Below are 12016 nucleotides of genomic sequence, written 5' to 3'. Positions count from 1 at the left end.
GCCACTCCTTTCTGGCTTGCAGAGTTTCTGCTGGAAGATCAGCAGTTAACCTTATGGGGATTCCGTTGTATGTTATTTGTTGCTTTGCCCTTGCTGCTTTTAATATTTTTTCTTTGTATTTAATTTTTGTTAGTTTGATTAATATGTGTCTTTGTGTGTTTCTCCTTGGATTTATCCTGTATGGGACTCTGTGCTTCCTGAACTTGATTGACTATTTCCTTTCCCATGTTGGGGAAGTTTTCAACTATAATCTCTTTACATATTTTCTCAGACCGTTTCTTCTTCTCTTCTTCTTCTGGGACCCCTATAATTCGAATGTTGTTGTGTTTAATGTTGTCCCAGAGGTCTCTGAGACTGTCCTCAATTCTTTTCATTCTTTTTTCTTTATTCTGCTCTGCAGTAGTTATTTCCACTGTTTTTTTTTTTTTTTTTTTTTCTTTTTGCGGTATGCGGGCCTCTCACCGCTGTGGCCTCTCCCGTTGCGGAGCACAGGCTCCGGACGCGCAGGCTCAGCGGCCATGGCTCACGGGCCCAGCCGCTCCGCGGCATGTGGGATCCTCCCAGACCGGGGCACGAACCCGTATCCCCTGCATCGGCAGGTGGACTCTCAACCACTGCGCCACCAGGGAGGCCCTATTTCCACTGTTTTATCTTCCATGTCACTTATCCGTTCTTCTGCCTCAGTTATTCTGCTGTTGATTCCTTCTAGAGAATTTTAAAATTCATTTATTGTGTTGTTCATCATTGTTTGTTTGCTGTTTAGTTCTTCTAGGTCCTTTTATTTTATTTTATTTTTTTTGAAGGAGAGATAGATAGCCTTTTATTTTTATTTATTTATTTATTTTTATTTTTTTTTATTAGTTTCTGCTTTATAACAAAGTGAATCAGTCATACATATACATCTGTTCCCACATCCCTTTTCCCTTCCCTCATGCATCTCCCTCCCTCCCACCCATTTGAACTGGTGTGAGGTGATACCTCATTGTAGTTTTGATTTGCATTTCTCTAATAATTAGTTATGTTGAGCAGCTTTTCATGTGCTTCTTGGCCATCTGTATGTCTTCTTTTGAGAAATGTTTATTTATGTCTTCTGCCCATTATGCATTGGATTGTTTGTTTTTCTAATATGGAGCTGCATGAGCTGTTTATGTATTTCGGAGATTAATCCTTGGTCCGTTGATTCCTTTGCAAATATTTTCTCCCATTCTGAGGGTTGTCTTTTAGTCTTGTTTGTAGTTCCCTTTGCTGTGCAAAGGCTTTGAAGTTTAATTAGGTCCCATTTGTTTATTTTTGTTTTTATTTCCATTACTCTAACAGGTGGATCAAAAAAGACCTTGCTGTGATTTATGTCAAAGAGTGTTCTTCCTGTGTTTTCCTCTTAAGAGTTTTATAGTGTCCGGTTTTAACATTTAGGCCTCTAATCCATTCTGAGTTTATTTTTGTGAATGGTGTTAGGGAGTGTTCTAATTTCATTCTTTTACATGTAGCTGTCCAGTTTTCCCAGCACCACTTATTGAAGAGACTGTCTTTTCTCCATTGTATATCCTTGCCTCCTTTGTCATAGATTAGTTGACCATAGGTGCGTGGGTTTATCTCTGGGCTTTCTATCCTGTTCCATTGATCTATATTTCTGTTTTTGTGCCAGTACCATATTGTCTTGATTACTGTAGCTTTGTTGTATAGTCTGAAGTCAGGGAGTCTGATTCCTCCAGCTCCGTTTTTTTTCCTCAAGACTGCTTTGGCTATTCAGGGTGTTGTATGTCTCCGTACAAATTTTAAGATGATTTGTTCTAGTTCTGTAAAAAATGCCATTGGTAATTTGATAGGGATTGCATTGAATCTGTAGATTGCTTTGGGTAATATAGTCATTTTCACAATATTGATTCTTCCAATCCAGGAACATGTTATATCTCTCCATCTGTTGGTATCATCTTTAATTTATTTCATCAGTGTCTTATAGTTTTCTGCATACAGGTCTTTTGTTTCCCTAGGTAGGTTTATTCCTAGGTATTTTATTCTTTTTATTGCAATGGTAAATGGGAGTGTTTCCTTAATTTCTCTTTCAGATTTTTCATCATTAGTGTATAGGAATGCAAGAGATTTCTGTGCATTATTTTGTATTGTGAAACTTTACCAAATTCATTGATTAGCTCTAGTAGTTTTCTGGTGGCATCTCTAGGATTCTCTATGTATAGTATCATGTCATCTGCACACAGTGACAGTTTTACTTCTTCTTATCCAATTTATATTCCTTTTATTTCTTTTGTTTCTCTGATTGCACGGGCTAGGACTTCCAAAACTATGTTGAATAATAGTGGTGAGAGTGGACATCCTTGTCTCATTCCTGATCTTAGAGGAAATGCTTTCAGTTTTCCCGCATTGAAAATGATGTTTGCTGTGGGTTTGTCATTATGGCCTTTATTATGTTGAGGTAGGTTCCCTCTATGGCCACTTTCTGGAGAGTTTTTATCATAAATGTGTGTTGAATTTTGTCAAAAGCTTTTTCTGCATCTATTGAGATGATCATATGGTTTATCTTCTTCAATTTGTTAATGTGGTGTATCATATTAATTGATTTACATATATTGAAGAATCCTTGCATTCCTGGGATAAATCCCACTTGATCATGGTGTATGATCCTTTTAATGTGTTGTTGGATTCTGTTTGCTAGTATTTTGTTGAGGATTTTTGCATTTATATTCATCAGTGATATTGGTCTGTAATTTTCTTTTTTTGTAGTATCTTTGTCTGGTTTTGGTGTCGGTGATGGTGGCCTCATATAATGAATTTGGGAGTGTTCCTTCCTCTGCAGTTTTTTTGGAAGAGTTTGAGAGAGATGGGTGTTAGCTCTTCTCTAAATGTTTGATAGACTTCACCTGTGAAGCCATCTGGTCCAGGACTTTTGTTTGTTGGAAGATTTTAATCACAGTTTCAATTTCATTACTTGTGATTGGTCTGTTCATATATTCTGTTTCTTCCTGGTTCAGTCTTGGAAGGTTATACCTTTCTAAGAATTTGTTCATTTCTTCCAGGTTGTCCATTTTATTGGCATAGAGTTGCTTGTAGTAGTCTCTTAGGATGCTTTGTATTTCTGCCATGTCTGTTGTAACTTCTCCTTTTTTATTTCTAATTTTATTGATTTGAGTCCTCTCCCTCTTTTTCTTGAGGAGTCTGGCTAAAGGTTTATCAATTTTGTTTATCTTCTCAGAGAACCAGCTTTTAGTTTTATTGATCTTTGCTATTGTTTTTTTGTTTCTGTTTCATTTGTTTCTGCTCTGATCTTTATGATTTCTTTTCTTCTGCTAATGTTGGGTCTTGTTTATTCTTCTTTCTCTAGTTCCTTTAGGTGTAAGTTTACATTGTTTATTTGATATTTTCCTTGTTTCTTGAGGTAGGCTGGTATAGCTACAGACTTCACTCTTAGAACTGCTTTTGCTGCATCCCATAGGTTTTGGATCATTGTGTTTTCATTGTCATTTGTCTCTTGGTATTTTTTGATTTCCTCTTTGATATCTTCAGTGATCTCTTGGTTATTTAGTAACGTATTGTCTAGCCTCCATATGTTTGTGTTTTTTATATTTTTCTCCCTGTAATTTATCTCTAATCTCATAGCATTGTGGTCAGAAAAGGTGCTTGATATGATTTCAATTTTCTTAAATTTACTGAGGCTTGATTTGTGATCTATCCTGGAGAATGTTCCATGCACACTTGAGAAGAAAGGGTAATCTGCTGTTTTTGGATTGAATGTCCTATAAATATCAGTTCTATCTGGTTTGTTGTGTCATTTCAAGATTGTGTTTCTTTACCTATTTTCATTTGGGATGATCTGTCCATTGGTGTAAGTGAGGTGTTAAAGTCCCCCACTCTTATTGTGTTACTGTTGATTTCCTCTTTTAAAGCTGCTAGCAGTTGCCTTATGTATTGGAGGTGCTCCTATGTTGGGTGCATATATATTTATAATTGTTATATCTTCTTCTTGGATTGATCCCTTGATCATTATGTAGTGTCCTTCCTTGTCTCTTGCAACATTCTTTATTTTAAAGTCTATTTTATCTGACATGAGTATTGCTACTCCAGCTTTCTCGTGATTTCCATTTGCGTGGAATGTCTTTTTCCATCCCCTCACTTTCAGTCTGTTTGTGTCCCTAGGTCTGAAGTGGGTCTCTTGTAGACAGCATATAGATGGGTGTTGTTTTTTTATCCATTCAGCAAGACTGTGTCTTTTGGTTGGAGCATTTAATCCATTCACATTTAAGGTAATTATCGATATGTATGTTCCTATGACCATTTTCTTAATTGTTTTGGGTTTGTTTTTGTAGGTCCTTTTCTTCTCTTGTGTTTCCTGTCTAGAGAAGTTCCTTTAGCATTTGTTGTAGAGCTGGTTTGGTGGTGCTGAATTCTCTTAGCTTTTGCTTGTCTGTAAAGCTTTTGATTTCTCCATCAAATCTGAATGAGATCCTTGCCAGGTAGAGTAATCTTGCTTGTAGGTTCTTCCCTTTTATCACTTTAAGTATGTTATGCCACTCCCTTCTGGCTTGTAGAGTTTCTGCTGAGAAGTCAGCTGTTAATCTTATGGGAATTCCCTTGTTCTGTTATTTGTCATTTTTCCCTTGCTGCTTTCAATAATTTTTCTTTGTGTTTAATTTTTGCTAATTTGATTACTTATGTGTCTTGGTGTGTTTCTGCTTGGGTTTATCCTGTATTGGTCTCTCTGCACTTCCTGGACTTGGGTGGCTATTTCCTTTCCCATGTTAGGGAAGTTTTTGACTATAATCTCTTCAGGTATTTCCTCTGGTCCTTTCTCTCTCTCTTCTCCTTCTGGGACCCCTATAATGTGAATGTTGTTGTGTTTAAAGTTGTCCCAGGGGTCTCTTAGTCTGTCTTCATTACTTTTCATCCTTTTTTTTTCTTCTGTTGTGCAGCAGTGAATTCCACCACTCTGTCCTCCTGGTCACTTATCCGTTCTTCTGCCTCAGTTATTCTGCTATTGATTCCTTCTAGTGTATTTTTCATTTCAGTTATTGTGTTGTTCATCTGTGTTTGTTCTTTAATTCTTCTAGATCTTTGTTAAACATTTCTCGCATCTTCTCGATCTTTGCCTCCACTGTTTTTCCGAGGTCCTGGATCATCTTCACTACATTATTCTGAATTCTTTTTCTGGGAGGTTGCCTATCTCCCCTTCATTTAGTTGTTTTTCTGGGTTTTTATCTTGTTCCTTCGTCTGGTACATAGCCCTCTGCCTTTTCATCTTGTCTATCTTTCTGTGACTGTGGTTTTTGTTCCACAGGCTGCAGGATTGTAGTTCTTCTTGCTTCTGCTGGCTGCCTTCTGGTGGGTGAGGCTATCTCTTTGTGTTTCTTAAGTTTACATTATACTGTCCTATTTCGGCCTGATCTTTTTTTCTTTTTTTAACATCTTTATTGGAGTATAATTGCTTTACCACTGGTGTGTTAGTTTCTGCTTTACAACAAAGTGAATCAGTTATACATATACATATGTTCCCATATCTCTTCCCTCTTGAGTCTCCCGCCCTCCCACCCTCCCTTTCCCACCCCTCTAGGTGGTCACAAACCACCTAGCTGGTCTTCCTGTGCCATGCAGCTGCTTCCCACTAGCTATCCACCCTACGTTTGGTAGTGTATATATGTCCATGCCACTCTCAGTTTGTCACAGCTTACCCTTCCCCCTCCCCATATCCTCTAGTCCATGCTCTAGTAGGTCTGTGTCTTTATTCCCATCCTACCCCTAGGCTCTTCATGACATTTTTTTCCCCCTTAGATTCCATATATATTTGTTAGCATACGGTATTTGTTTTTCTCCTTCTGACTTATTTTATTCTGTATGACAGACTCTGGGTCCATCCACCTCACTACAAATAATTCAATTTCGTTTCTTTTTATGGGTGAGTAATATTCCATTGTATATATGTGCCACATCTTCTTTATCCATTTATCCCATGATGGACACTTAGGTTGCTTCTATGTCCTGGCTATTGTAAATAGAGCTGTAATGAACATTTTGGTACATGACTCTTTTTGAATTATGGTTTTCTCAGGGTATATGCCCAGTAGTGGGATTGCTGGGTTGTATGGTAGTTCTATTTTTAGTTTTTTAAGGAACCTCCATCCTATTCTCCATAGTGGCTGTATAAGTTTACATTCTCACCAACAGTGCAAGAGTGTTCCCTTATCTCCACACCCTCTCCAGCATTTATTGTTTGTAGATTTTTTGATGATGGCCATTCTGACCGGTGTGAGATGATATCTCATTGTAGTTTTGATTTGTATTTCTCTAATGATTAATGATGTTGAGCATTCTTTCATGTGTTTATGGCAATCTGTATATCTTCTTTGGAGAAATGTCTATTTAGGTCTTCTGCCCATTTTTGGATTGGGTTGTTTTTTTTGTTATTGAGCTGCATGAGCTGCTTGTAAATTTTGGAGATTAATCCTTTGTCAGTTGCTTCATTTGCAAATATTTTCTCCCATTCTGAGCATTGTCTTTTGGTCTTGTTTATGGTTTCCTTTGCTGTGTGAAAGCTTTGAAGTTTCATTAGGTCCCCTGTGTTTATTTTTGTCTTTATTTCCATTTCTCTAGGAGGTGGGTCAAAAAGGATCTTGTTGTGATTTTTGTCATAGAGTGTTCTGCCTATGTTTTCCTGTAAGAGTTGGATATTGTCTGGCCTTACATTTAGGTCTTTAATCCATTTTGAGTTTATTTTTGTGTGTGATGTTAGGGAGTGTTCTAATTTCATACTTTTACATGTACCTGTCCAGTTTTCCCAGCACCACTTATTGAAGAGGCTGTCTTTTCTCCACTGTATATTCTTGCCTCCTTTGTCATAGACTAGGTGACCATATGTGCGTGGGGTTTATCTCTGGGCTTTCTATCCTCTTCCATTGATCTATATTTCTGTTTTTGTTGGGCCTGACCTTAACTTCATTTATGTTAGCTTTTGTTTTCATTTCATTTCATTTTGGATGACTGTTTTTATGTTTATGACCCGCATTCATCATTAGATAATAAATGTATACTTTTTTTTTTGTTTGTTTGTTTGTTTGTTTGCGGCAAGCAGTCCTCTCACTGTTGTGGCCTTCTCCCGTTGTGGAGCACAGGCTCTGGACGCGCAGGCTCAGCAGCCATGGCTCACGGGCCCAGCCACTCCGTGGCATGTGGGATCTTCCCGGACCGGGGCACGAACCCATGTCCCCTGCATCGGCCGGCGGACTCTCAACCACTGTGCTGCCAGGGAAGCCCTATACATTCTTTATAAACTATTTTTATTCTTTTTAATGTTTACGGGTTTTTTTGGCTCTTTTCAGTTTATTGCATGAAGGAGTTACAGTAGTCCAATTTAAAAGCAGATCCTAAATGGTTACATTATACAAGCTGTGAGGTTTTTAAACTTGTGACAGGGGACAGAAGGAAAATTCTACTCATTGCAAGGAAATCCTCTCTTAAGCTTCAGTGAGCCAGAAGCACTTAAAACCCATGAACCTTCATATGATCGTCGTTACCCAGTCTAGTCTCTATGAGGAACTGGCATATGTTTTTGATGTTGTTGCGCTGGTCACCCTGTAGCTGAATTACTTCTCCATACTCTGAATGCTCAATTACAGTACCATTGCAGGCAAATTTCTTCTTAAACGCCTTCGCTAGTTTCTTTTTATCGTAATCATCAGTGATCCCTTGGACAGTAGTAAGGGTCTTCCTGCCATTTTTCTGTTGAATTCTTATATGGATATAATCCTCAGTGCTAGCAGCCAGCAGATCATTACCCTTACTTGTATCAGCAAAGGGGTAGGTAGTGTGGAGCTTCTGGATAGTGGACATACGATACCATCCCTTTTCCTCGTTGGAAACGGCCTGCGGAAGGTGGCGGCTGGAGAACGCAGGTTTAGGGGACGGAGTGTCGGGAAGCGAGGGGGCTCAAGGGGCTGCTGAGTCCTTCCTTGGTGGCGGCTCAGTGACTGGGCTATGGAGTATTTTTAAACCTTCTAAATAATACAGTATTAAGGATATTCTTAAAATTAAACTTGCTTATTTGTTTTTTAGGATAACTTTCCATTTGATCCTCCATTTGTTCGAGTGGTGTTACCTGTTCTCTCAGGAGGGTAAGTTTAAGTGATTGTTTTCTTCGATAGTCTACATCAGAATCATTTGGAAGGCTGGTTAAATGCTAGGACGCCTAGAATGCTGGGCTTTACCTCAAGGTTTCTGATTCAGTAGGACTGGGGTAGGGCCTAAGAATTTGCATGTCTTAGATCATCTCAGGTGAAGCTGATGTTCTAGGCTGGGGACCATAATTTGAGAATCTTTGGCATAAACCATTATGTTTACAGGTAGAGTTTTTAATGACCTCTATTTGTACATACTTCATCTTAAAAAATCGAAAGTTTTTCAAATGTAAGATGTGATTGAGGGTTTAGAGAAAGTTAGGATTAGAGTGATTCCCACATGCCTGGGATCCTAGGAATAATCACAGGATATCTCATGGGCCTATGGAGCTGGTCATTGATCTTCTAAAGGTGGTTGTCTCAGTTTGGTAGGATCAAATGGTAATTGTCATGCATTTTTTAGTTGAAGCTTATATTGCCTTTTGGTCATTAGAAGTCACATGAGGATGGGGAAAATATCAGAATTTGTACCTACATTAGTTGTGAAATGTTCTGTAGATCCTCAGAGTAAGAGCAGTTAAACTAATTTGAGAATTCTGATATGCTCAGCTAATCAATTCCACTTTGTGAGACGTGTTATGGTGATTAAAACCTAAAAATATCCAGTCCTCTGATCGTCTCTATGGTTGATATAGTAATAGTTTCATTTAGATTAAAACAATCTGGGTGGCTATAAATGATTGAGGAAAACATTTGGAAACTTTGTAAACTCAGGATAAATATATAAAAATATTTTTATCAGATCATTTTGAAATCTCATGTAAACTTGACATAGATATTTCACATTCTGTTGTGAAAAATCCCAAGAATTTTAAGAATTTATGATCTTAGTAGTTTACCGCCTTGCTGTAGAGACAAACACATGAAATTATGAATAATGCCATTTTCAGTTTAAAAATCTGTTATATATTGAACAGTTTCTCTTCATTGATTCCTTTTACCAAATGGGGTTAGTTTCCCATTATTCAAGTGAATAACAGGAATAATAAGCTGGTGACTTATCCAGATAAATCTTCTAACTTCTAATAAAGTATTTTTCCATTATATGAAAAGCCAGCAATGTAAAAGATTAAAAGTATTGAGTACTCAACTGATTGTCAAATGTTAAATATGGACTTAAGTTCGCTGAGGTTGAAGGAGAAGGGGATTGCTTCTGGCAGTAGTGATCTGGGAAGACTTGGACAAGTAGGTGGGATCTCAGCTAGGCCATGAAGTAATGGGTGGGGTTTGGTCAACTGACGGAGGTTGAAGGAAAATTGTCTATGTAGGCGAAAAGTAAACACAGTCACACATTTGGGAAAGAGCATGATGTATTCAGAGTGTACCAGATCAGTTTGAACTATAACACAAGAGGGGTAGAATTCATATAGAAGAATTATAAGAAATTGTGTTGACAATATCTTATAATTATATAGGAGCATGGATTGGTGAGCAAACTATTTCCCATGGATATTGAATTTATCTTTCTGTAACTGGTTCAGGAACAGGGAAATAACAGTAAAGAGAATGTTTTAGAAAGATAAATATGGTGACAGTAGAAGAGACTACAGGACAAACTTAATCTTCACAAAACCTGGAAGAATGCAAGCCTTGTTAACTAGAGCTGAGGCCACTGTCTTAGCATGAAGTGATGACAACCTAAATCGGTACAGTAGTAATGGGAATGGAAGGATGAATGAAAGGTGAGTGCTGCTTTGAGGCAGAATCAGAATGATTTTGAGGCAAAATCAAAATAACAGTCTAGGGGCTTCCCTGGTGGCGCAGTGGTTGAGAGTCTGCCTGCTAATGCAGGGGACGCGGGTTCGAGCCCTGGTCTGGGAGGATCCCACATGCCGCGGAGCAACCAGGCCCGTGAGCCACGACTACTGAGCCTGCGCGTCTGGAGCCTGTGCTCCGCAACAAGAGGCCGCGATAGTGAGAGGCCCGCACACCGCGATGAAGAGTGGCCCCCGCTTGCCACAACTAGAGAAAGCCCTCGCACAGAAACGAAGACGCAACACAGCAAAAATAAATAAATAAATAAATAAAAACTCCTACCCCCAACATCTTCTTTTAAAAAAAAATAAAATAAAATAACAGTCTACTATTAAGTAAAGAGGAAGAATTACTGGCTGACTGGGGAAGAACTAAAGAAGAACTAAAAAGTGTGAAGCCTGATAGAACAGAGCTTGCAATCTTAGAATAAGGCTAAAGCTTGAACACTGTGACTCTGGATGGATTATTAAGCAATTTTTGTTCCACATATTTTATATCCCACATCTCCTAGCTACTCACTTATTTGTTTCTTGTCATAGTCAAAAAATTTTTTTTAAACCTAACAGCTTTATTGTGATACAATTCACATATGATAAAACTTACCTTTTAAAGTGTATAATTCAGTGGTTTAGTATACTCAGATTTGTGCAACCTTTACCACTAATTTCCATCACCTTCCAAAAGGAACTCTGTACCCATTAGCAATCACTTCTCATTCCTCCCTCCTACGCCCCACCCACCAGCAACCACTAATCTCCTTTCTCTCTCTCTGGATTTGCCTGTTCTGGACATTTCATTTAAATGGAACCAAACAAATTACAGCCTTTCGTGACTGGCTTCTTTCACTTAACAAAATGTGTGGGCTTCCCTGGTGGTGCAGTGGTTGAGAGTCTGCCTGCCAATGCAGGGGACATGAGTTCAAGCCCTGGTCCAGGAAGATCCCACATGCTGTGGAGCAGCTAAGCCCGTGTGCCGTAACTACTGAGCCTGCGTGCCACAACTACTGAAACCTGCGTGCCTAGAGCCCATGCTCCGCAACAAGAGCAGCCACCTCAGTGAGAAGCCCTGCGCACCGCACGAAGCGTAGCCCCTGCTCGCTGCAACTAGAGAAAGCCTGCATGCAGCAACGAAGGCCCAGCGCAGCCAAAAATAAATAAATAAAATAAATCTATATTAAAAAAAATTTGTCAAGGTCCATCCATGTTGTATCATATATCAGTACTTCATTCCATTTTATTTATGCATGGACATTTGTTTTTTCCACCCTTGGGCTATCATGAATAATGCTGTGAATACTCATGTACATGCTTCTGTGTGCACATGTTCATTTCTCTTTCGCATATACCTATGTGAGGAGGCACTAGGTCCTTTGGTGACTAACTTTTTGATGAAGTACCAGACTATTTTCCAAAGTGGCTGCACCATTTACATTCCCACAAGCAATGTGTATATAACCACACTCTTCACTTCCTGTTCACTTCTCAGCCGCATGTAGTCTGGCATTGGCTGTTAGTGTTCCTCCCAAACTGGTATAGCCGATAGGGACTTTGGTATTGGTAAATTACAGAAGTCCCTTTTCAGGCTCTGTCATATCTGATTATCAGATTTCTCAACAACATTGAAACATTTTTCCCTTGGCTTCTGATTGCCTCTTCTCAGTCTCTTTTGATGGAAACTCCTTGTTCACTTAACTTATACCTATTGGAGTTCTTCAGAATTTAGTACTGGGTCCTTTTTTCTTTTCCCTTCATTTCTTTGCCTTTTTTTAAAAATTAAAATTTTAATTGAGTTAATTGTGTATTTGTGCACAGTTGTAAGAAATAATAGAGATACCTTGTACCCTTTGCCTATTTTCCCCAGTGGTAACATTTCTGCAAAGCTGTAGTATAATATTATGAGGAGGCAGTGATACAGTATGAGACAGTGATACAGAGATAGTGATAGGATAAGTAGAGATTATTCAGATTTTCCTAGTTTTACTTATAACTCATGTGTGTGTATGTGTGTATTAAGTTCTATATTGAGTAGATTTGTGTATCCACCACCACAGTCAAGGTACTGAACAGTTCCAACACCATGAGGAT

General features: G+C 38.6%; 2 protein-coding genes across 2 annotated transcripts in view; one reads left to right on the top strand and one right to left on the bottom strand.

Moving 5' to 3' along the window:
- The window catches only part of UBE2Q2 (ubiquitin conjugating enzyme E2 Q2), a 67463-nt gene that overhangs the window by 39658 nt on the left and 15789 nt on the right, over positions 1 to 12016 (top strand). The window contains exon 9 of the mRNA XM_082617113.1: positions 8056 to 8114. Coding sequence (XP_082473239.1) covers positions 8056 to 8114 — 59 coding nt within the window. The remainder of the gene's footprint in view (positions 1 to 8055; positions 8115 to 12016) is intronic.
- Positions 6873 to 8013, bottom strand: LOC309803558 (eukaryotic translation initiation factor 1-like). The gene has a single exon (XM_082619951.1). The coding sequence runs from the start codon at positions 7831 to 7833 to the stop codon at positions 7483 to 7485; it is 351 nt and encodes a 116-aa protein (XP_082476077.1). The 5' UTR covers positions 7834 to 8013; the 3' UTR covers positions 6873 to 7482.

This window comes from Mesoplodon mirus, assembly GCF_964341445.2.
Source record: "Mesoplodon mirus genome assembly, chromosome: 4".
NCBI classification, from domain to species: domain Eukaryota; kingdom Metazoa; phylum Chordata; class Mammalia; order Artiodactyla; family Ziphiidae; genus Mesoplodon; species Mesoplodon mirus.
The sequence above is the reverse complement of the archived record's forward strand: the minus strand, read 5'-3'. Positions and strand labels throughout refer to the sequence as shown.